The sequence below is a fragment of the Bos mutus genome, chromosome 8 (assembly GCF_027580195.1).
Source record: "Bos mutus isolate GX-2022 chromosome 8, NWIPB_WYAK_1.1, whole genome shotgun sequence".
NCBI classification, from domain to species: Eukaryota; Metazoa; Chordata; class Mammalia; order Artiodactyla; family Bovidae; genus Bos; species Bos mutus.
The window spans coordinates 85,360,071-85,385,841 of NC_091624.1; the positions used below are offsets into that span (position 1 = coordinate 85,360,071).

General features: G+C 36.1%; 1 protein-coding gene across 5 annotated transcripts in view; it reads left to right on the forward strand.

Annotated features, from left to right (window-relative positions):
* The window catches only part of CNTLN (centlein), a 357,018-nt gene that overhangs the window by 301,913 nt on the left and 29,334 nt on the right, over positions 1-25,771 (forward strand). For all 5 annotated transcript variants that reach the window (XM_070375943.1, XM_070375940.1, XM_070375942.1 and 2 more), the window contains 5 exons: positions 8,258-8,449; positions 15,715-15,812; positions 17,481-17,607; positions 20,242-20,379; positions 21,221-21,406. In XM_070375943.1, the coding sequence (XP_070232044.1) occupies positions 8,258-8,449; positions 15,715-15,812; positions 17,481-17,607; positions 20,242-20,379; positions 21,221-21,406 (741 nt within the window). The remainder of the gene's footprint in view (positions 1-8,257; positions 8,450-15,714; positions 15,813-17,480; positions 17,608-20,241; positions 20,380-21,220; positions 21,407-25,771) is intronic.

The window sequence follows — 25,771 nt, forward strand, 5'->3', positions numbered from 1 at the left end:
TAATTTTCCATGCTATGTAACAAATTACCATGAATTTAGCAGCTTAGAAACAATATACACTCAGTTGCCATGGTCAGCAACCTGGCACAGGTTAGTTGATCATCTGCTCAGAGTATCACAAGGCTGATTCATTGTGTCAGCCAGGCTGCTTTTCTTTCTGGAGTTCAGGATTTTCTTCCAAGCTTCTGTGTTAGTTGGAAAATTTTAGGTCCTTCTGGTTGTAGGACTGAAGTCACTATTTTCTTGATTGAGGACCCGTTTCATCACCTGCCTCCTTCCTTAGGTCCTTACCTTATAGACCCCTCTGTAGTCCTCTCACAGAGAAGGCAATGGCACCCCACTCCAGTACTCTTGCCTGGAAAATCCCATGGACAGAGGAGCCTAGTAGGCTGCAGTCCATGGGGTCACTAAGAGTCGGACACAACTGCGCGATTTCACTTTCACTTTTCACTTTCATGCATTGGAGAAGGAACTGGCAACCCACTTCAGTGTTCTTGCCTGGAGAATCCCAGGGATGGGGGAGCCTGGTGAGCTGCCATCTATGGGGTCGCATAGAGTCGGACACGACTGAAGTGACGCAACAGCAGCAGCAGCAGTAGTCCTCTCAAAACGTGGTGACTTACTTCTTCAAGGCCATCAGGAGATTCTCTCTGACCTTTTTTAAAAGGGCTCACCTGGTTATTCAGGACCAGTCAGGATAATCTTGCTTTTGATTAACTCAAAGTCATGTGACTAGGGACCATGATTTACATCTACAGAAACCTTTTGCATATAACATAATGCAAATAGTGTAATCCTGGAAGTGATAGTCTCTCATATTCACAGGTGCAACTCACAAAAATAGGAGTGGGCCATTTGGGGGTCATCCAAGAATTCTCTCAGGATTCTACCACAGTGCTCATTACTGAATAATGAATTCTCTAATACATTCATGTTTCTTCTCACAGTTGCTTAGAGAATTCTTTCCTTTTTAAAGACTTATGCATCTTCAGTTTTACATTTAAATAAATAACTAATAACTAGCATCTCATTTTGAACTTTTATAGTATCAAGTTCTACTTTATAACCTTTGGTTAATATACTTGACTACACATAAATCAGTAAAAATCTCAGTATTATTGTCATTGATGTCAACTTTTAAATTGATACAAACTTTTAAAAAACTGTAGAGGAATTGCACTGCTGAAGAGATAAAAAGTCAGAATAACGCATCTGCTTTCAATTGGCTCCTATCCTAGTAAAGAATCTTAAATTAGGAAAAAATAACATTTCAGTTCAGTTCTGTTCAGTCGCTCACTTGTGTCCAACTCTTTGCGACCCCATAGACTGCAGCACGCCAGGCTTCCCTGTCCATCACCAACCAACTCAAATTCATGTCCATTGAGTCAGTGATACCATCCAAACATCTCATCCTCTGTCGTCCCCTTCTCCTCCTGCCCCCAATCCCTCCCAGCATCAGGGTCTTTTCCAATGAGTCAACTCTTCTTCACATCAGGTGGCCAAAGAATTGGAGTTTCAGTTTCAACACTAGTCCTTCCAATGAACACTCAGGACTGATCTCCTCTCGGATGGACTGGGTGGATCTCCTTTCAGTCCAAGGGACTCTCAAGAGTCTTCTCCAACATCACAGTTCAAAAGCATCAATTCTTCGGTGCTCAGGTTTCTTTATAGTCCAACTCTCACATCCATACACGACTACTGGAAAAACCATAGCTTTGTTGGACTTTTGTTGGCAAAGTAATGTCTCTGCTTTTTAATATGCTGTCTATGTTGGTCATAACTTTCCTTCCAAGGAGTAAATGTCTTTTAATTAAAAAAAAAAAAAAAAAAAGGTTTCTTCTGTGAGAGGAATTATACAATTATTTGATATGTGTATATGTTTCTTTATGTACATGTATATAGCAAACTGTTATTAACTCAGGTTCTCAGCCTTTAGGACACTTAGACTGTGCAATAGTGTTTTCCACAAGATAATAGTGCTAACAATAAAACTATAAACGTAAAATTTACCAAGTGAGCAAAAACAAGACCGGAAGCTGACTGTGGCTCAGATCATGAACTCGTTATTGCAAAATTCAGACTTAAATTGAAGAAAGTAGGGAAAACCACTAGACCGTTCAGGTATGACCTAAATCAAATCCCTTGCGATTACACAGTGGAAGTGACAGATTCAAGGGATTAGATCTGATAGAACAGTGGATGGAGGTTCGTGACATTGTACAGGAAGCAGTGCTAAAAGCATCCCCAAGACAAAGAAATGCAAGAAGGCAAAATGGCTGTCTGAGGAGGCCTTACAAACAGCTAAGAAAAGAAGAGAAGCTAAAGGCAAAGGAGAAAAGGAAAGATACACCCATTTGAATGCAGAGTTCCAAAGAATAGCAAGGAGAGATAAGGAAGCCTTCTCTAGTGATCAATGCAAAGAAATAGAAAAAAACAATAGAATGGGAGAGACTAGAGATTTTTTTCAAGAAAATCAGAGATACCAAGGAAACATTTCATGCAAAGATGGACACAATAAAGGACAGAAATGGTATGGACCTAACAGACGCAGAAGATATTAAGAAGAGGTGCCAAGAATACACAGAAGAACTATTCAAAAAAGATCTTCATGACCCAGATAACCACAATGGTGTGATCACTCACCTAGAGCCAGACATCCTGGAATGTGAAGTCAAGTGGGCCTTAGGAAGCATCACTATGAACAAAGCTAGTGGAGGTGATGGAATTCCAGTTGAGCTATTTCAAATCCTGAAAGATAATGCTGTGAAAGTGCTGCACTCAATATGCCAGCAAATTTGGAAAACTCAGCACTGGCCACAAGACTGGAAAAGGTCAGTTTTCATTCCAATGCCAAAGAATGTTCAAATTATCTCACAACTGCACTCATCTCACACACTAGTAAAATAATGCTCAAAATTCTCCAAGCCAGGCATCCACAGTACATGAACCTTGAACTTCAAGATGTTCAAGCTGGATTTAGAAAAGGCAGAGGAACCAGAGATCAAATTGCCAACATCCACTGGATCATGGAAAAAGCAAGAGAGTCCCAGAAAAACATCTACTGCTTTATTGACTATGCCAAAGCCTTTGACTGTGTGGATCACAATAAACGGTGGAAAATTCTGAAAGAGATGGGAATACCAGACCACCTGATCTGCCTCTTGAGAAATTTGTATGCAGGTCAAGAAGCAACAGTTAGAACTGGACATGGAACCACAGACTGGTTCTGAATCAGGAAAGGAGTACATCAAGGCTGTATATCGTCACCCTGTTTATTTAACTTATAAGCAGAGTACATCATGTGAGATGCAGGGCTGGATGAATCACAAGCTGGAATCAAGATTGTGGGGAGAAATATCAATAACCTCAGATATGCAGATGACATGACCCTTATAGCAGAAAGCAAAGAAGAACTAACAAGCCTCTTTATAAAAGTAAAAGAGGAGAATGAAGAAGTTGGCTTAAAGCTCAACATTCAGAAACCTAAGAACATGGCATCCGGTCCCATCACATCATGGCAAATAGTTGGGGAAACAATGGAAACTTGAAAGACTGTTTTTGGGGGGTTCCAGAATCACTGCAGATGGTGACTGCAGCCATGAAATTAAAAGATGTTTGCTCCTTGAAAGAAAAGCTATGACCAACCTAGACAGCATATTAAAAAGCAGAGACATTACTTTGCCAACAAAAGTCCATCTAGTCAAAGCTATGGTTTTTCCATTAGTCAGGTATGGTGTAAGAATTGGACTATAAAGGAAGCTGAGTGCCAAAGAATTGATGCTTTTGAACTGTGGTGTTGGAGAAGACTCTTGAGAGTCCCTTGGACTGCAAAGAGATCCAATCAGTCCATCCTAAAGGAAATTAGTCCTGAATATTCATTGGAAGCATTGATGCTGAAGCTGAAACTCCAATACTTTGGCCACCTGATGCGAAGAAATGACTTATTAGAAAAGATCTGATGCTGCGAAAGATTGAAGGTGGGAGGAGAAGGGGACGACATAGGATGAAATGGTTGGATGGCATCACCGACTTGATGGACTTGAGTTTGAGTAAGCTCCAGGAGTTGGTGATAGACAGGGAAGCCTGACATGCTGCAGTCCATGAGGTTGCAAAGAGTCGGACATGACAGAGCGACTGAACTGAACTGATCATAGATTAAAAAAAATAAAATCTGCCCTCAAAATTACTTTTACTAGGTAAGCAAGCATCATCTGTTTTTAAGTAGGGAAACAAAATCAAGTTCTTGCTCAGTGTCACTCAGTAAGTGTCACCAATGTCACGGGTAAGCAGTATATCCCAAAGTAGAATCCATGAGTTATAACTCTTCCATGGTTTTAGTATTATTTATGATTTCAATGTGATATGACTTAATTATTTTAAAATCTTGATTTGAGGTGGAAAGGTAAAAATATAGAAATAGGAATCATGCTTCTGATAAAAAGAGAAAAATAGTGATTTTAAGAGTTATTTTAATTTATTGGTAGATTTTACAGCACAATCACTTTCTAACAAGGTCACCACAAATGTCTCACATTCCAAACCAAGTATAAATAAAAGAAAGTTATTCTTTATGCTTCTCGACTATAAAATTTCTCAAATAAGGAACAGAATTCTTAAACTGAGAATAGTCATTATTACTTTTCCAAAATGCTAGTGGATAAGCAAAGGATTCCAACCTGATAGAATATATGATTTGTGTATTTCCTCTCTTTGAACAGGTGCTGTGTATCATTTCTAGGCATATATAATTAATATTGAAAATATGTTCTAAAGATTTTAGATTTAAAACAGTTTATTGAAAGCAAGATTTATATTTTAATAACAGGTCATTTGTTTTATTGTCTCCATAATTTCAGTGTTTCTTTGTTTACTATATTTTTATACCATTAAATTGAAGTTAAAACATACATATACATATCTTTTTAAAAAATATATTTATTCCCTTAGTCTTTGCTCAACAAAGGATTTATTTATGAAGTTAGGATTTGCCACTGTGGAAAGAATATATCTAATTGCATACAAGTTTAACAAATAAGAGAAGCCACCAGGAAGAAAATTGATTCATCAAAATTTAGTCTTCTGTGTTGCTTGAAATTCCACCTGGGATTGTAGCCATGAGTTACTATTACCAAATGAAACTCAAAAATTCTAATTTAGATGCAAAGCATTAACTTTAGGATTGATAAATGTTCTGTTGCATACTATTTAAGTAAAAGTGTGGCTCAACAGTAAAGAATCCGCCTGCCAGTGCAGGAGATGCAGGTTCTATCCCTGGGTGGCAAAGATCCCTGGAGAAGGAAATGGCAACCCACTCCAGTATTCTTGTTTGGAGAATCTCATGGACAGAGGAGCCTAGTGGGCTACAGTCCAGGGCATCACAGAGTCAGACATGATTGAGCAACTTGGCAGCCAGTATTCTTGCCTGGAGAATTCCATGGATAAAGGAACCTGGCAGGCTATAATATAGTCCATGGGGTCGCAAAGAGTCGGACACGACTTAGTGACTAAACAACAGCAAAGAATATTACATTGCTAATAAAAATGTATTTTAATTTATATAGTAATAAAATAATAGTATTGTATGGCACATGGAACTCTGCTCAGTATTATGTAGCAGCCTGGATGGGAGTGGGGCTTGGATACACATACATGTATGGCTGAGTCCCTTCGCTGTTCACCTGAAGCTGTCACAGCATTGTTAATCCGCTATACCCCAGTACAAAATAAAACATTCAGAAGAAAAAAGTAGAAAGATTATAAATAAAAGATGAAATCAGTATGTGCCTTTATACTACCATCTGTGTTACAAAAAAGTAGGCTTGAATTTTTGAAGTCTTTCTTCTGGTTCTTAGTATATAGAAGGCATAGCTTTTAGATACCATGTTGGGGTTGGGGGTGGATCCATAGGTGAACCAACGCATAGTCCTCTCTCAAGGCTTTACTCGGGTTCATGGTTGGGGAACAGGCACATGCTTTTGAGCTAAGAAAATGAAGAAGCTACTTGGTTGAAAAAAAAGGAAGAAAACTACAGAGAAGGCTTCAGAAAGGAGGAAATACTTTACACATGAGAGAGATTTCAGCAGAGGAAATACCATGTGTCGAGTCATAGAAGTAGAAATGGCTGAAAGGTTTGGGGAAGAGCAGGTAAGTTTGACTGCAAGTGATATCTGACTGAAACACAAATTGAAGCTAAATCTGACAGAGCTTTATAATAACCACAAATATCTGAGCTTTAGTCTTTTGGGCTGAGGAACCTCTGAAGAGTTTTGAATAAGAGAATCACAGGTCAGTGTTGTTTTGGGAAGTTGCATAAAAGATGGTTTGAACGTAGAGAAAGGTTGCCTGTAAGGCTACTGCAGCGGTCTTAGTGGGATAATAAGTCTTCATTATTAAGAAAGTTGCAGAAGGAAATGAGTATGAGAAACATTACATCATTTATAGAACCTGACAATTGATTGGACACAGAGCATTAATGAACATGATAACCAGGAAGATTTTCAGATTTAGGGAAATGATGAGTTTGCTTTTAGATGTTAAGTAGTTGTTATCTTTGGGACAATCAAGGAGTAAATATTTCCTGAAAATCTAAAAAAACAACCTTTTAGATCATAGGTTGAAATAGAGCCAAAGAAACAAGTTTTTATCATCAAAACATACTTTTTACTTCACAAACACATAGTTTAATCTCAAATACATCAAGCCCTAGTTCTGAATTCATGATCTGAAATATTCATATTTTACGGTATACACAGGAACACACACATACATATGAAATTATAGATTTATTGGTATTCTTTTAGAGATTGTGTTTAAACATAGTGTTAATGTTTAAATAACTTACGTCCCATATATATGACTGTATGTGTTAGCAGATCTTTTACTGTTTTAATTAGAATTCTTAACAAAGAAAGATTTTTTTCCCCCCTCTGAGAGATTTAAGCAATTTTGTCTAATTGTTCCTTATGTTAAACTACCATATTATAAGCTTCTTTGGAATAATAAAATAGTAGTGCAGTTATCCTTTTAAGGATCTCTAGGTTGTTATGCCATTACAGCTTGGTGGCATTCTGCTGACTACAGATTGGTGAATGAGAGGGGATAACATTAAGATGGTTTCTTTTACACTGTTTCATAAAAGCATTACCAGTATGTCATTTAGTAAAATGTTTATGTTATTAAAAATTCAAATGTAAGGAGTTCAATATAAACTACCTCAACATTACAAAGAGGATTGTCAACTATCAATCAAGTGCATGAAACTGAGCGAATTCATTTGTATGCTATTTATTTGAACTAAATCTCTAATAAGCCTCTTCCACTAATTGGACTTAACATTTATGTTGCTAAATGAGAAGCATTTTGGCTGCTATATAGGGTGGTAAGACTTACCCAATGGAATAAACAACTAACATCTGTTATCCTGTCCTGCTCCAGCTTGGCTTTTACCAGTTAAGGATATCAGCCCTGAAGACAAGGTTATCAAATATGTGAATCTCTGGCACACCCACATTTATATGAAGGCAAAGGAATAGCACATCATGGGTAAAGACCTGCTAACCAAAAGATACTCAGTACAGCTAGTCTTATTTTCTTTTAACCTTTAAAAGCCTTACAACCTTAAGCAAAAACTAGTGAAAATTAAAATTTTTGTAAAATAACTTCTTATAATTAGTATCACTTTTTTGGTTAGGATTTTCCTACCTGTACAAATTGATGCTGATAGTTGTTCAGTTCAGTCGCTCAGCCATGTCTGACTCTTTGCGACCCCATGAACCGCAGCACGCCAGTCCTTCCTGTCCATCACCAACTCCCGGGGTTTACCCAAACTCACATCCATTGAGTCAGTGATACCATCTAACCATCTCATCCTCTGTCGTCCCCTTCACCTCCTGCCCTCAATCTTTGCCAACATCAAGGTCTTTTCAAATGAGTCAGCTCTTTGCAACAGGTGGCCAAAGAATTGGAGTTTCAGTTTCAACATCAGTCCTTCCAATGAACACCCAGGACTGATTTCCTTTAGGATGGACTGGTTGGATCTCCTTGCAGTCCAAAGGACTCTCAAGAGTCTTCTCTAACACCACAGTTGAAAAGCATCAATAATTCTGTACTCAGCTTTCTTTATAGTCCAACTCTCACATCCATACCTGACTACTGGAAAAACCATAGCTGTGACTAGATGGACCTTTGTTGACATGATAGTTGTTAGGTTAACTGTAATTGCTTTTATAACAAATTTATACTTATTTTCTTTAAAAAGAAGCTAAATTCGGATTTGGCTGAGCTTCAAAAAGAAAAAGAAGATTTACTAAAGAGAGTAGAATCTTCATCTGAAATCACATGTTTGACTGAAGAAGTTGCCCAGGTAACAGTTCCACGGATACAGATTACATCACTTGGCCCTTCAAGGAGCATGGATTTGGAAATGAAGCAATTGCAGTGTAAACTAAAGGTGATTATAAATTTTATTAAAGATGAAAACATGTGTTGAGTTATTTAAAGATATGTTTAAAGATACCCTTAAAGAATATTTTAAGAATATCACTAAAAAATCCTTAAAGATATGTTTCTGTCAATTTTAATTTAACTTTACTAATAAAGGTAATTTATGGTATAAATAATCCTTATTCATACTACACTTAACCTCATCTTTCTTTTTAGCATGATAGATTCTTATCTGGTAATTCATGATACTCTGAAAAAAATGACAAGGCACTATGAGATCCTAACTTAGGAGATGATGGAAACTGGCCATTGCCATTTATTCCACTATTCAATTCCGCTCTGCCTGCTACTGAACAGAATTATTTTCAAATATGTAATGTATCAACATAAATAGATTTTCTTTCCTGTACATATTTGCTACTATTTTAATTTGGTGGTTCTTTGTTGGAGATGGGGAACTAGAGGAAGAGAGAGGAGGCACAGAGCAAAGGTGAGTTGGTTTAATAGATTTCAGCAAGTTAAACCTGAGAGTGAGAATAAAATGCAGTGTTCCTTTTGTTTATAAAGAATTATGTCTTAAGTCCAGGTGGAACTGTCACCAATGTAAAAGTAAGATTGGCCTTATGCTAAAGAGAAATGTCTTGTAAGCAAGAGGGTTTGTGAGTTTTAATTGGAAAGTTTACTTTCATGCTTCTTAAAACATGGTCATTTATTCCTCACATATTAATTATTTTCTTCAGTGGATTGCTCGCTGGAAGCTAAATGTATGTGGGACCATAGCTATAATGAGAGTTACTAGAAAGAAAATTCTGGTTGATGCTTGGGGCTAGTGCACTGGGACGACCCAGAGGGATGGTATGGGGAGGGAGGAGGGAGGAGGGTTCAGGATGGGGAACACATGTATACCTGTGGCGGATTCATTTTGATATTTGGCAAAACTAATACAATTATGTAAAGTTTAAAAATAAAATAAAATTTAAAAAAAGAAAATGCACAGAATATAACAGTAATAACCATGACTGTTATGAGAGTATGAGGGTATAGAATTGTCCAATAGACTCTGTTGCTTTCAGTCCAAAATATTATATGTGTTCTCTCTAATAATAACATCTTTAAATGAAGGATTACTAGTAGGATAAACTAGGATAAAGTTTAAAATAAGTTCATGTACTATTGCTTGAAAATATTTTGCTTTATTATTAATAATCAGATAAAACCATTGATATTAATTTAGATGCTTATTAAAAGTCATTTTTCAGAGAGGTCTTGTGTACAGAACTTGCCTTAACAACTACATTTTATAAGTTTTAACTACCTTACATAATAGAAATGAGAAAAAATAGTTGTGTAAGTTTGGGTCTGTATATCTTCTCTTAAAATGTGTTTCTGACTGAATAAAATGGAGTAAAATGTATACATTGAACATTGCAGTGTTTAGATTTTATATGGAGGATAAAATCCATTGACGTCTTTGATCTTATCTACCACAGAGACTTTTATTCACAGTTTGTGATTCTTCTTATATTTGTCTTATGTGCCTAATAGTTTTGTTTTCACCAAGATAAAATAGAATGTTAAATCCAGTAATGTCTAATCTGATGTCTAAATTTTTTAAATTGTCAGTAATTTTAAGTTGATTTTTATTTTACTTATTTGATTTTGCTTACTTTTAATACTTTGTAACAAATTTTGGTAATAGGCTTATATGGATATCTGTAAGCCTCTTGGAGCATGTCCCATGGTGTAAGTTTTTACCCTGTCTTAAAGGTGATACTAATATGAATGCCTAAAGCAATTTAGATCATGCTTGATGTAAGCTTGAAGTGACATTGTCCATATCTAACTTGGAGTCCTGAAACACTGACCAAGCTACATAGGGACAAAAAGGATAAATTTTTATTTTTGTCTTATTTCATGTTTTAATATGGAAATATTCTGGAAGACTAGGTACTTTTAAGTACCTAGTCATCTAGGTACTACAATTTATGTTTGATATTGTGTTGGTTTGCTAGGATTGCCATAACAAAATACCATCGAGTGGCTGGCTTGAGTAATAGTTTTTTTTTTTTTTTTTTCCCCATAGTTCTGGAGTCTAGAAACCTAAGCTTAAAATAGTGGCAAGCTTGATTTCCTCTAAGGCCTCTTTCCTTGTCTTGTGGACGGCCACCTTCTTCCTGTGCCCTCACACTGCCATCTCTCAGGCTGTGTGGCCTGTTTTAATTCTTCTCTTATAAGGAAACCAGTCTTATTAGATATGCCTTCCCATGTGACCTCATTTTACCTAATTCAGTTCCATTCAGTCGCTCAGTCGTGCCCAACTCTTTGCGACCCCATGAATGACAGCACGCCAGGCCTCCCTGTCCATCACCAACTCCCAGAGTTTACTCAAACTCATGTCCATTGAGTCAGTGATGCCATCCAACCATCTCATCCTCTGTCGTCCCCTTCTCCTCCTGCCCACAATCCCTCCCAGCATCAGGGTCTTTTCCAATGAGTCAACTCTTCGCATGAGGTGGCCAAAGTATTGGAGTTTCAGCTTCAGCATCAGTCCTTCCAAAGAACACCCAGGACTGATCTCCTTCAGAATGGATTGGTTGGATCTCCTTGCAGTCCAAGGGACTCTCAAGAGTCTTCTCCAACACCACAGTTCAAAAGCATCAATTCTTCGGCACTCAGCTTTCTTCACAGTTCAACTCTCACATCCATACATGACCACTGGAAACACCATAGCCTTGACTAGATGGACCTTTGTTGGCAAAGTAATGTCTCTGCTTTTGAACATGCTAACTAGGTTGGTCATAACTTTCCTTCCAAGGAGTAAGCGTCTTTTAATTTCATGGCTGCAATCACCATCTGCAGTGATTTTGGAGCCCCAAAAAATAAAGTCTGACACTGTTTCCCCATCTATTTCCCATGAAGTGATGGGACCAGACGCCATGATCTTCGTTTTCTGAATGTTGAGTTTTAAGCCAACTTTTTCACTCTCCTCTTTCACCTTCATCAAGAGGCTTTTTAGTTCCTCTTCACTTTCTGCCATAAGGCTGGTGTCATCTGCATATCTGAGGTTATTGATATTTCTCCCGGCAATCTTGATTCCAGCTTGTGCTTCTTCCAGCCCAGCATTTCTCATGATGTACTCTGCATATAAGTTAAATAAGCAGGGTGACAATATACAGCCTTGATGTACTCCTTTTCCTATTTAGAACCAGTCTGTTGTTCCATGTCCAGTTCTAACTGTTGCTTCCTGACCAGCATATAGGTTTCTCAAGAGGCAGGTCAGGTGGTCTGGTATTCCCATCTCTTTCAGAATTTTCCACAGTTTATTGTGATCCACACAGTCAAAGGCTTTGGCATAGTCAATAAAGCAGAAATAGATGTTTTTCTGGAACTCTCTTGTTTTTTCCATGATCCAGCGGATGTTGGCAATTTGGTCTCTGGTTCCTCTGCCTTTTCTAAAACCAGCTTGAACATCTGAAAGTTCATGTATTGCTGAAGCCTGGCTTGGAGAATTTTGAGTATTACTTTACTAGCGTGTGAGATGAGTGCAATTGTGCAGTAGTTTGAGCATTCTTTGGCATTGCCTTTCTTTGGTATTGGAATAAAAACTGACCTTTTCCAGTCCTGTGTATTGCTGAAGCCTGGCTTGGAGAATTTTGAGTATTACTTTACTAGCGTGTGAGATGAGTGCAATTGTGCAGTAGTTTGAGCATTCTTTGGCATTGCCTTTCTTTTGTATTGGAATAAAAACTGACCTTTTCCAGTCCTGTGGCCACTGCTGAATTTTCCAAATTTGCTCTCATATTGAGTGCAGCACTTTCATAGCATCATCTTTCAGGATTTGAAATAGCTCAACTGGAATTCCATCAGCCCATATAAGGTATCAAATTGCTAACATGATTTTCCAAGAAATAGAGTATTTTCTACTTAATGTTTTTCATGCCTATTTTTTTGAAATACCTGGTTAGATTTGACTCTTAAAGATCTACATCCATCCATTTTGTTTTATCCAATGAATTTAAACTTTTCTATGTAAATTCTTAAGTATACCTCTGAGATGTCCATGGTTCATTCAGAAATTAGAGGGCTCATGTGCGTTTTCTGTAGCTTCCTTTTTATGCACATTAGACACATTTTCTCAAGGAACTCAACTTTATATAGATAGATAATAAGATACGTACTGACATAAAACTGCCTTCCAGTAAATGATATATACATTGGTTATTTCTATTTAATTTGTAACTTTTTATGCAATCTGGATTGAATAGTACACTAATTTATATTTGTGATTTTTTTGACCACTTAATTGTTGAAAACATACTTTTTGATGTATACTGTGTTCTCTTCCAGCTTTCCAGTAAGTTAATATTGAAGAATAATAGTTTTTAAACTACTTTTACTTTATATATAATCTATTGTCAATCTAGTTGTAAGTCTTTTAAAAATGTTAACTCATTACTCGTTTCAAGCCTATGAGAGAAGTTCTATTATTATATCTATTTGATAGTTAAGAAAACTGAGTAAGTTAATTGTTCAAGGTCACAATTAGGCAGAGCTGAGATTAGAGCTCAATCAATAGGGCTCCAGAGTCCATGCTTTTATTCAGAAATTTTAAAAAGAATTTAATAAACTTAAACAGAAAAACTCTAACCAAGATAGATTACCATTATGACATCTTTGAAATATATCTTTTACTCCAGATTTTGTAGCTGCAGATAAATATTATGTTTTAGGAAATGGAAAAGGGTCAGGGGACCTAGGTTTCAATCATTTTTCATCCAGTAACTTCTGGGACCTGACTGAGGAAATAGCTTTTTCAGAGGTCTAGAACAGGGACAACTTTGTACCCACTTCAAAAGGATTTCTGAGGATTAAAATAGCTGTGAGGTTTAGAGAGTCTGACAAAAGTATCTGTAAGCTGGCATTGTTTTATTTATTATAATTCTAGAATCCCTCCATTATCCAGAAGTCAAAATTACTGCATTTTTCAGCCACAAAAAATAACAAGCATAAATTTTAAAACATAAAAGAATCAGTTATCTTAAAATCTACTTAGTTTATTCTGTTGAAAATATTTTCACTCTTCATTTACTACCTATTGTTTTTTATTTTAAATACAGCTGTAATGAGTTTATTTGTTTACCTTCTCAGCAGAAAACACCTCAAAGGCAGCAAATTAGAAGTATTCATACTAGGGGACAGGATGAATTTTTTTAGGCAGAAATATTGAGAGAAGTAAGAAATTATGATCAACAGATTGACAGATAAAGAAAATATAAAAATGCTAAGGTAAAAATACAAAATTAGAAAAACAGCAGCCTGGTACCATTCAGAGCAAGGCTGAGAAGCCATTTATATCATGATGTATTTTAAAGGCATCACTATATAATGATACAGTAGTAATAAATTAGACATAGTAATATACCAATTAATGTAGTGATAATATTTATAATATTATTATATTAAAATATCACTATTGCTTAATGTGGGGGCTTCCCTGGTGGCTCAGCTGGTAAAGATAATCTGCCTGAAATGTGGGAGACCTGGGTTCAATCCTTGGGTTGGAAAGATTCCTTGAAGAAGGGAATGGTCTACACACTCTAGTATTCTGGCCTGGAGAATTCCATGAACTGTATAGTTCATGGGGTCACAAAGAGTCAGACACAACTGAGCGACGTTCACTTTCACTTTAATTTGTTAATGTAATCTTGAATTATTATTTCTAAATGAATGAACAGTCATTCCAGAAAGAATTTAAGATTATTAAATTATTATTTTTATTATATTTATATTAGTTTAATACTTTTTAAATTTAACACATGAATAAATTTCTGTCAACACTATCTTAGGTAAAATCCAAAATATCAAAACCACTAAATAATATCTTAGGGTACATGTTTTCCTGGAACTTGAGTCAAAATTGAAAACAAGGGATCCTTGGCACTCTAGTTACTACCTCTGGCCCCTAAGCTGTGCAAACAACAAATTCCACAATGCTGTTCTGCTTTGAAAAACTAATAATTATATATAAATACTTCCCGAGTTGCTTCGTGGTAAAGAATCCACCTGCCAATGCAGGAGACATGGGTTTGATCCCTGGGTCAGGAAGATCCCCTGGAGAAGAGAATAGCAGCACACCCCAGTATTCTTACCTGGGAAATCCCATGGACAGAGGAGCCTGGGTGGGCTGCAGTTCATGGAGTCACAAAGAGAGTTGGGCAGGACTTAGCAACTAAACAGCAACAATATAGGTTCAAGGAAGAAAGTATTTAGTATTCCTGAGATTCTCTATCAGTTATTTGTTATTGTCTAACAAATTATCCAAAATGTAGCAATTTAAAACAACAGCAATTTATGATCCAGTGGGTTCACTAGGTTTGGAGAAGGAAATGGCAACCCACTCCAGTATTCTTGCCTGGAGAATCCCAGGGACGGAGGAGCCTGGTGGGCTGCCGTCTCTGGGGTCGCACAGAGTCGGACATGACTGAAGTGACTTAGCAGCAGTAGCAGCAGCAGGGTTCACTAGGTAATTCTTTTGGGCTGTTTGCTGAGTTGCCTCACACACCTGCATTCTTCTAAACCAAGGATTTACCTGGGCTGGAAGTTCCAAGAGAGCCTCACTCACAGGCTGATGATTGGTCTGTTGGCTTCATCTGGGGTACTTCAGTATTCTTCCAAATGGCCTTTCCTCTGTATTTGTTGGTAGGCGATCCCAGAGCAGCATTACAAGAGGGCAAAGGTGCAAGCTACAACAATTTAAAGCCTGGATCTGATATTTGCACAATGTCATTTATGCCAGATATTTTCTGTCAAAGCAAATTACAGGCAGGATCAGATTAAGAAGGTTGGGAGATGGACTCCATTCCATCCTCTTGGTGGGAGGTGCAGCAAAGTATTTCTGACTATATTTAGTCTGATTATTAGTAAATCCAGAATTAGTTTTAGGTGATCTTATTAAACCATAAAAATACTTAGTAATACACATTTAAATTCTGTAAAATCTGTATTTCCTATAAATATATATTTGCAATATCTTTGCAATTATTATATGAGTGTGTTCTTCTATTATTTTGACATGTTATATAAAAATTTTCGTGTGCCCTGGTATTTCTGTTAGAACATACAAAATGAACATTTTCAAGTGTTTAAATGTTCATTTTAATTGTAACCATAATTTTTGCATTTTTATTACTTCATGAGAATGACATTTATATTTATGCTGCCTTAGAACAAGATTGCAAGGTATATTTAAATTTATATGTATTTTTAATCTAGAATGCAACTAATGAACTCACTAAACAATCTTCAAACTTGAAGTCTCTGAAATTTGAACTCCTAGCAAAAGAAGAACACATAAAGGAAATGCATGAAAAGTAGGTGCTTTATATTTTTATCCATTGTATTTGGTGCCACCTAGTGGCAATTAACTTTGTTAACCACTTCACCCCAAGAAACAATACCAACATGTTAAAATTGTTTTCCTTTCTTAGTTTATGTTTGAAACTAAATAAGATGAAGGTTTAAAGAATATTATATATAGTATAGTTGATGGCAAGATAGTTACTACTTTTATTAATTAGAGTAAAAATGTTTAAAGTTAGATTTTCCTTCTTAGAGTCAACGTTTTAATTTTGAATAAATATCAGTTAATGGCCTAAACACCATGAACAGAAAACTTTAGAATGTAGGAATTATTTGACTAAAAATATGTACGTATATATATGTATATATATATATTGATTTATATTTGAGTTATTACCTAAGCTTGTAAAGCAAAGATGAAGAGTTTTGTTTGTATTTAAAACAACTGAAGAATTATGAAATATTATACTTTGTGTATTTATACTAAAAAAGGAGTTTAAAATGTTCTATCTCACAGAATCAAAATTGTTTACTTTCTGTATCTTTTATGGATATCTAGAGCTTAGAAGTGATGTGTTTTGAAAGAAGTCTAGTCATTCATAATTAGAGATCACTTACTTAAAAGTGACCTTAGTAGATAAGGAATTTCCCTGGTGGCTCAAATGGTAAAGCATCTTCCTGCAGTGTGGGACCCCGGTTCATTCCTTGGGTTGGGAAGATCCCTTGGAAAAGGAAATGGCAACCCACTCCAGTATTCTTGCTTGGAAAATCCCCATGGACAGAGGAGCCTGGTTGGGCTACAGTCCCTTGGGTCCCAAAGAGTCAGACATGACTGAACAAATTCCTTTTCACTTTGACTTTAGTAGATAAAACTGTTAGATAAGAAAATTGTTTAATTTTTTTTAAGCAGAATGTCTTGAAGCTTGTTGATAGATTGAGTTAGTCTTTCTTACTGTTTACCATTGAGGACTTTAGATAACATTCTTTGAATCCTGTCTTCTTTACCTGCCAGCTCTGGATCTCAAGTTAATAGAATTAACTCATAAAGTTCTTAGAATTGAAATACATGTAAAGCACTTATAATAGTGACTGGTACATAGTAAACATTCATTAAATGCTAGTTATTGTTGTTCTAGTAATAGTGGTTATTACATTTATCATTTTATACTTAGCATTATCACCTTAAGCTAAACTGATATGTCAGTTCAATCACTGATATGTCTTTATATGATATAAGTCACTTCAGTGTCTTTATGATATTATCAAATTTTATACTTCTTTATTAAAGTATAGAATTGTTTCTTATCAGAAACAATCAGTGTTATGATTTTGATAATCTCTAAATATTACTTGTATTTTTCTTGGAAGCATGAGTGGAATATAAATATAATTTTAAGTTTTCAAAAAATTTTATTAAGCTTTCTCAGTTCTTTTTTTTAATGCATATGTTTATATAAAATACTGCATTTACCAAGTCACAGCTGGATTATAGATTTTAATATTTTACTCAAAATACTAACAGCAATATTTTATCCCAAGCAAATATTTTATTAATTTGCAATTAATCAGATAACATTTAAAAATTTACGGTAGATATAATATGGGTAATATGTAAGATATTATCACTATTGAAATATTTTCTATCACTCTTGATAAGATGCCTTTTTTTCCCTTTCAAGGATGTCTCGAATGGAGAGAGATATAACCATGAAAAGACATTTGATAGAGGACTTGAAATTTCGACAGAAAGTAAATTTGGAAAGTAATGAGAGTATTAATGAAATGCTAGAAAATCTTGAAAAAAAGGTATCAATTTTTATGTTCACTGACACTAAAAAAAACAGATCACTTCCCTTTGTCTTTACTTTCTTAAATTCAATATTCAATCTTAACAAAATGTATAATAAATATTCATAAAATATACCTGTGTTGTTACATAATTACATCATTTGCTCTGAAAGTACATTTTTTGTTTTAAAATTCAAGACAAAATCCTACACATATTATAGCCATTCATTTGTTTTATATTGTACATATACCATGAGAAGTTCATTTTAATTTTAAAAAATTTGTAATATTTTTGAGATTCAAAATCTATTATATTCAGCATTTTCTTTAAAACTACTATTTATAATGATAGAATTAAGAATGTGTTTTAAATGAAAAAATATGCTAATAACTATCAGTTCTTCAAAAAGTGTACTCACCACAATTGATTTAAAGTATTTCCTTGTACACGTTTAATTCAGTGTACTTAAGAAAAGAGTCATATTTAAAATAGTTGTACACTATCTGACCCCAAAGTAAAATCAGCAGTTTGCTGACTAAGAGATATTTTTTGTTTAAAAAATTTTAAAAGCTGCTATTTACAGAAATCATAAAGCAGCTTGTGCTTTGGCATTCACAAAATGTCATCCACTCCAGAGAGAACATCTCCCTTATTTTCCTTGTTGGAGATAAAAAAATGTAAGTAATGCTCAAATGGAAGAGAGAAAATTTTACATGAGTAAGAACATGTATATAGATTTTCTTTATCTTTCTCCTCCACATACCCACACAAATTATAATTACTTCATATAGGTTTTTTTCAATGCTGTCTTTTAAATTTTATTCATTTTAACTTCAATAATCATTTGAAGTATACAATGTTTGTATAAGAATTCATTTATCTTTAATAGTATTAAACTGAAAAAATGTTTTCTTCTGCTGTTTTTTAGCATTTTTTTAAACATGTATTTATTTTTAATTAAAGGATAATTGCTTTACAATATTGGTTTGGTTTCTGCCATGCCTTAACATGAATTAGCCATAGGTGTACATATGTCTACTCCCTTTTGAACCTTCCTCCCAGCTCCCACGCTTTCCCGCCCCTCTAGATTGTTACAGAGCCCCAGTTTGAGTTCCCTGAGTCATACAGCAAATTTCCACTAGCTATCTGTTTTACATATGGTGGGGTATATGCTTCCATGCAACTCTCTCCATTCATCCCACTCTCTCCTTTCTCCTCCTGGCCCATGTCCGTAAGTCTGTCCTCCATGTCTGCATCTCCATTACTGCCCTGCAAATAGGTTCATCAGTACCATCTTTCTAGATTCCATGTATATATGTTAATATACTATTTATTTTTCTATTTCTCACTTAACTTCACTCTGTATAATGGGCTTTAGGTTCATCCACCGTATTATAACTGACTCAAATGCATTTCTTTTTATGGCTGAGTAGTATTCCATTGCATATATTACCACAGCTTCTTTATCTGTTCATCTGTGAATGGACATCTAGGTTGCTTCCATATCCTAGCTATTGTAAATAGTGCTGCAGTAAACACTGAGGTATATGGATCTTTTTCAGTTTTGGTTTCCTCAATGTGTGCGCCTAGAAGTGGTATTGCTGGGTCATATGGTAGTTTATTCCTAGTCTTTTAAGGAATCTCCATACTATCTTCCATAGTGACTGTATCAATTTATATTCCCAACGACAGTGAAAGAGTGTTCCCTTTTCTCCACACCCTCTCCAGCACTTACTGTTTCTGAAGTTTTTGATGATGGCCATTCTGACCAGTGTGAGGTGATATCTCATTGTAGTTTTGATTTACATTTCTCTAATAATGAGTCATGTTGAGAATCATTTCATATATTTATTAGCTATTGGTATGTCTCCTTTGGAGTCTTCTGCTATACTTTGAAATGCACAATAAATATGTTGTATTACTTATTTAATTTTATCCTAAAAAGTACATGTTATATTGGAGAATACAAATTGAAGTTTTCTATGACTTGGCTTATTAAAGAATCAAAACCAACCATCTCTTGCTTGAGAAAGTTCAGGTTAGTAATTAAAGGAAACGTAATTAAAAATAATCTTGTATTATTAGGTAGAAGTCTACACATAGCAATATTCATGCTTTTTGCGCAGTTTTGGGTGCTGTTATGACTTATGTATTGTTAGTCTCACTCACTACTGATTTCAGTAAGGTTAGTTAGTGCTCGCAGTGCTGTATGAGTTACACAAATCTTATACTTGAATTTGATATCACTTATGAGAAAATAAATGAAATGACTTATTCATGCATTCATTTAGTTTCTGTTAAAACAAATACAGTGTAGAACTTGACTGCCTTTACCAATAATATTTACCTTTGTGCTTTTAAAATTTTTTTATTTATTTTTTAATTGAAGGATAATTGCTTTACAGAATTCTGTTGTTTTCTGTCAAAAACCTTAACATGAATCAGCCATAGGTAACATATATATATCCTCTCCCTTTTGAACCTACCTCCCATCTCCCTCCCCCTCCTACCCCTCTAGGTTGATACAGAGCCCCTGTTTGAGTTTCCTGAGACACACAGCAAATTCCCATTGGCTATCTATTTTACATATGGTAATGTAAGTTTCCATGTTACTCTCCCCATACATCTCCACCTTTGTGCATTTATTGTAGGTGAAGACATTAACTGAGGAGTGTTCCAACAAGAAAGTATCAATTGATTCACTAAAGCAAAGACTTAACGTTGCTGTTAAAGAGAAGTCTCAGTATGAAGAGATGTATCAGCAAACTAAAGAGGAGTTAGAAAAAAAGGTATGGTTTAGGACATTTTAGTTTAGAGGTGGGCTGTAACAATCTCTTTTTTATTTTTATTTCTATTTCTCCCCAAAACTATGAGTTACTTAAAAGTTTCAGATAACTGCAAAGAACATTTATATCTCTACATAAACACTAAGAATTTGTTTATTATTAAAGGTAATGCTGTATTAGAGAAGCAGATTTTGTTTATCTTGATGATTTATAATAAATGAAAACTGTTGTTAAGAACTGGTATTTATATAAGTAGATATAAAGTTTTAGGTCCACCTAAACTTTTAATCTGGAGAAGGCAATGGCACCCCACTCCACTACTCTTGCCTGGAAAATCCTATGGATGGAGGAGCCTGGTAGGCTTCAGTCCATCGGGTTGCTAAGAGTCGGACACGACTGAGTGACTTCACTTTCACTTTTCACTTTCATGCATTGGAGAAGGGAATGGCAACCCACTACAGTGTTCTTGCCTGGAGAATCCCAGGGATGGGGAAGCCTGGTGGGCTGCCGGCTATGGGGTCGCACAGAGTCGGACACGACTGAAGTGACTTAGTAGCAAACTTATAAACTAATTAAATACTTCCATTTGATATATGAAATCTTTTAGTCCAAAATACCTTCCATGTCTTTAATGATTTATAATTTTTAAAAGAATAAATTGATTTTGATGATAAATATGTGATAATATGTGCTCAAGATAGTCATTGAAAATAAAGTTTTACTCAAATGAAAATAAATACAAGATATAAAGAGAGTAATGAAACCCTTTCTTTATCTTACATCTCTAACTTCCAAATCTGTTTAAAAAATATATTTTTATTCTATGATTACTGGTCTTTTGCAGGATGTCAAGCTTACTTTCCTCCTGTCAAAAATAAATGAGACTGAATCTGCCATGGCAGAGATTGAAACAGCAGCATCTAAGCATCTTCAAGGATTAGCAATGCAAAGTGAGCAGGCCCTAGAAGGTGCACAGAAGAAATTGCTACTAGCCAGTGAGAAAGTAGAAGAGTTCACCATATTTGTGAAGGTTTGAATTCTTTATTAACTGGTGCTTTAATTCAGGCACAGTGGGCAGTGGCCTATTTCAGATGATCTGGGGTGTTCTTGAAGTTCCTTTCTGCTTTCTTTCCCAAACCACAAAGCATCTTCCCGTACCCTACCCACCACACTATTCAAATTTTCTCTATGAAAGATTCATTTTCATAGCTTGAGTTTAAAAATGTCCACTATGTTTTTAATATTCTTTTTCCAGTGTCAATTTAGTTATGGAATTGTGGTAATCACATAAGCAAGACAGGTTTTAAGACCAAAAAATTGAGTTATTTCCATTCCACTTCCTTTTAAAAATCACACAAGCAAGAACAACCAGAAGCTTGATCCATGATCATTGACGTTAAGAGACATTGCACCTGGGCCCCATAACTTATCAGGCATGGAATGGGTAAAGGAATGGTAAATGATCTGGCAGGACAAAATGAAGACAAACTAGAGTATCTACAAAGGGTGTACCATCTAGAAATTATCTGACCACTGAATAATCCCAGAAAGACTTAGGCATTGGCTGTACAAGGAACTGGCACCCTACTCCAGTACTTTTGCCTGGAAAATCCCATGGACAGAGGAGCCTGGTTGGCTGCGGTCCATGGGGTCGCTAAGAGTCAGACAGGACTGAGCGACTTCCCTTTCACTTTTCAGTTTCATGCATTGGAGAAGGAAATGGCAACCCACTCCAGTGTTCTTGCCTGGAGAATCCCAGGGACGGGGGATTCCCTGGTGGGCTGCCGTCTATGGGGTTGCACAGAGTCGGACACGACTGAAGCGACTTAGCAGCAGCAGCAGTACAAGGAACCACCAAAGCTAAGGGTGGTGGGGGAAGGGAGAATACCAGGTTTTGTTTCAAAGTCTTTATAAGGAGTGTTTAGACCTCTGGTCTGTACTTCTGCCCCCACGTGGTCAGCCAGTATTCCTCCCTTAACTATTCTGGGAAAATGTAGGCGGAACAGTTTGGTTTCAGAGATAACAAGGCACTGAGGCCTGGGAACCTGGGGATTGCTCCTCTCTTTTTAATGCCACTATGAGTTGTTTCGGAGAAGGCGATGGCACTGCACTCCAGTACTCCTGCCTGGAAAATCCTGTGGACGGAAGAGCCTGGTAGGCTGCAGTCCATGGGGTCACTGAGGGTCGGACACGACTGAGCGACTTCACTTTCACTTTTCACTTTCATGCATTGGAGATGGAAATGGCAACCCACTCCAGTGTTCTTGCCAGGAGAATCCCAGGGACGGGGGAGCCTGGTGGGCTGCCGTCTATGGGATCGCACGTAGTCTGACCCGACTGAAGTGACTTAGCAGCAGCAGCAGCATGAGTTGTTTACACTCCTGTTTAGTGCCTTTATTCTGCCTTGTAGCTAGCAAACAAGTCTGCTGCCATTATGCTGTCTCCTTTGTTGGAGATGCGAATTTGACCCCTGAGTTGGGATGATCCCCTGGAGAAGGAAATGGCAACCCCCTCCAGTATTCTTCCCTGGGAAATCCCATGGAAACAGGACTAGGGCCTGTTGGGCCACAGTTCACTGAGTCACGAAGAGTCAGACACGACTTAGCAACAAAACAACAAAAACAACTGGCACATAATAGAGCTCGCTAAATTCTTGACAAACTGACTTTATATCTGCTTCAGGAATAGTACTGGGCACGTAATCACTGCTCAGATTGAAACCTCTGTGAAGGCAAGAGCTATGCACGCTCCTAATGAGCATACTTAAAGAATGTTGAGCATAGTCAGAGAATGTACATAGTTCCTACATGGAACATTATGATCAATGGGACTCATTCTGTGCAGAACTTAATAGGGTAACAGGTACACAAAATACACAGTATTACTATTATTAGTAGTATTAATACTAATAATGTTTGTTCTGGCCCTGCTGTGGAATCTGTGTTCCTTTTAGTTTTTTTTTTTTTTTTTTTCATTTATGCATAGGGCACAACTAGATTATAGCAGAGGTGGGGTGGCCATCTGTTCTAGATCTAGTCTTGAATATGGAATTTTACCCTGGAGTAAAATCAAGTGCTTTGAGCATCTGGGTTGGATGTATGTGGCAGAGTTGAAGCTTTGAATTCTCCTAATAACTGAATAAAACACACAAGGGAAATTTCTAGAAGTATTTGCTCAGTTTGACTGAGGCCTGATAATGGGCTTGTTAACGTGCTTGTATGTGAGAATCATATGGTCAGTTCCATCTTCTCAGTGGCTTTTGTTAGCTGATAAATAAATACCAGCCAAAGAACAACATTTATGCAGAAGCTTAAATCATTTAATTATCAATATGTACTTGCTTGTTAAGATTTAGTAAGATGATTAGGGCATATAAATTTCTTGATTCTTTAGTAAGAATATTTTTAAAGCATTATAATTTTATTTTTAATGTGTACAGTTACTAACACTTTGGTACTGATCTACTCTTATTATGATTTTTCAACTTTATTAGATATGACATTTTATAAGATTAAGATATACAATATGATGACTTGATACATGTATATATTATGAAAAGTTTACTACAATAGGTTAGTTAACACATCCTTAACCTCACATAATTGCCATTTTGTAGTTATTGTTATGGGAAGGACATTTAAAATCTAGTCATGGCAAATTCCAAGTATACAGTTGAGTATTGTTAACTATAATCACTATGTTATACATTAAATCCCTGGAACTTATTCTTCTTATGATTGGAAGTTTGTACCATTTGACCAACATCTCATTTCCTCCTCCCCTCAGCTCCTGGCAACCACTTTTATACTCTCTGTTTCTGAGTTTTCCTTTTTAAAATTCCATATATATAAGCGATATCATCCAGTATTTGTATTGTTCTGTCTGGTTTATTTCACTTAGCATAGTACTCTTGGGCTATCCATGTTGTCAGAAATGTCTGGATTTCCTTTTTTATGGCTGAGTCATCATATTCCATTGTGTATGTGTTTAATCACACACACACATATTTACTACATTTTCTTACTCATTAATATATTGATGGACACAAGTTGTTTCCATGTGTTGATTAGTGCAAATAATGCTGCAGTGACCATGAGAGTGCATGTATCTCTTTGAGGTTCTGTTTTTGTTTCCTCTCAATATGTACTCAGAAGTTGGATTGCTGGTAGTTGTTATTTTTAATTTTCCGAGGAACCTCTACACTGTTTTCTGTAGTGGCTGTACCAATTTACAGTCTCACCCACAGTGCACAGTGTTTCCCTTTTCTCAACATCTTGCCAGCATTTGTTCTCTCTTATCTATTTGATAATAGCCATTCCAACAGGCATGAGCCGATACCTTGTGGTTTTGATTTGCATTTCTCTGATGATCAGTAAGGTTGAGCGCCTTCTCATGAACTTGCTGGCCATTGTTTGTGTTCTTTGGAAAAGTATTTGTTCAGATTCTATTTCCATTTCTACATTGGATGTTTTGGTTTTGTTATCAAGTTGTATGCTACTACTGCTGCTGCTGCTGCTAAGTCGCTTCAGTTGTGTCTGATTCTGTGCGACCCCATAGACGGAAGCTCACCAGCCTCCCCCATCCCTGGGATTCTCCAGGCAAGAACACTGGAGCGTATTGCCATTTCCTTCTCCAATGCAGGAAAGTGAAAAGTGAAAGTGAAGTCACTCAGTCGTGACCAACTCATATCGACCCCATGGACTGCAGCCTACCAGGCTCCTCCGTCCATGGGATTTTTCCAGGCAAGAGTACTGGAGTGGGTTGCCATTGCCTTCTCTGATCAACTTGTATGAGTTTTATATATACTTTAAAGTTAGGAAGTATGATGCCTCCAGCTTTGCGCTTTCCTAAGATTGCTTTGGCTAGTCAGTCTTTTGTAGTTTCATCCAAATTTAGGGGATTTTTTTTTCTATTTTTCTGAAAAAAAATGGCATTGGAACTTTGATAGAGGTCTTATTGAACCTCTCGATGTCTTTAGGTAGAATGAACATTTTAAGAATATCCACTCTTTCAATCAATAAGCGCAGGATATCATTTCATTTATTTATGTCTTTAGTTTCTTTCATCAGTGTCTTAGAGTTTTGGGAGTATAGATCTTTCACTTCCTTAGTTAAATTTATCCCTAAAATTTTATTGTTGGGTGCTACTGTAAGTGGGATTGTTTTATTCCTTTTTCACATGTTTTATTGTTAGTGTATAGAGACACAACAAATTAATTTTTATCTGTGACTTTGTATCCTACAACTTTACTGAATTTGTTGATTAATTGTAACAGCTTTTTTGGATGGAGTTGTTAGGATTTTCTACATCCTACATAAAAGATCATGTCATGAGAAAAAAGAGACAGTGCTACTTCTTTCTTTCTGATTTGGATGCTTTTTATTTCTTTTTACTG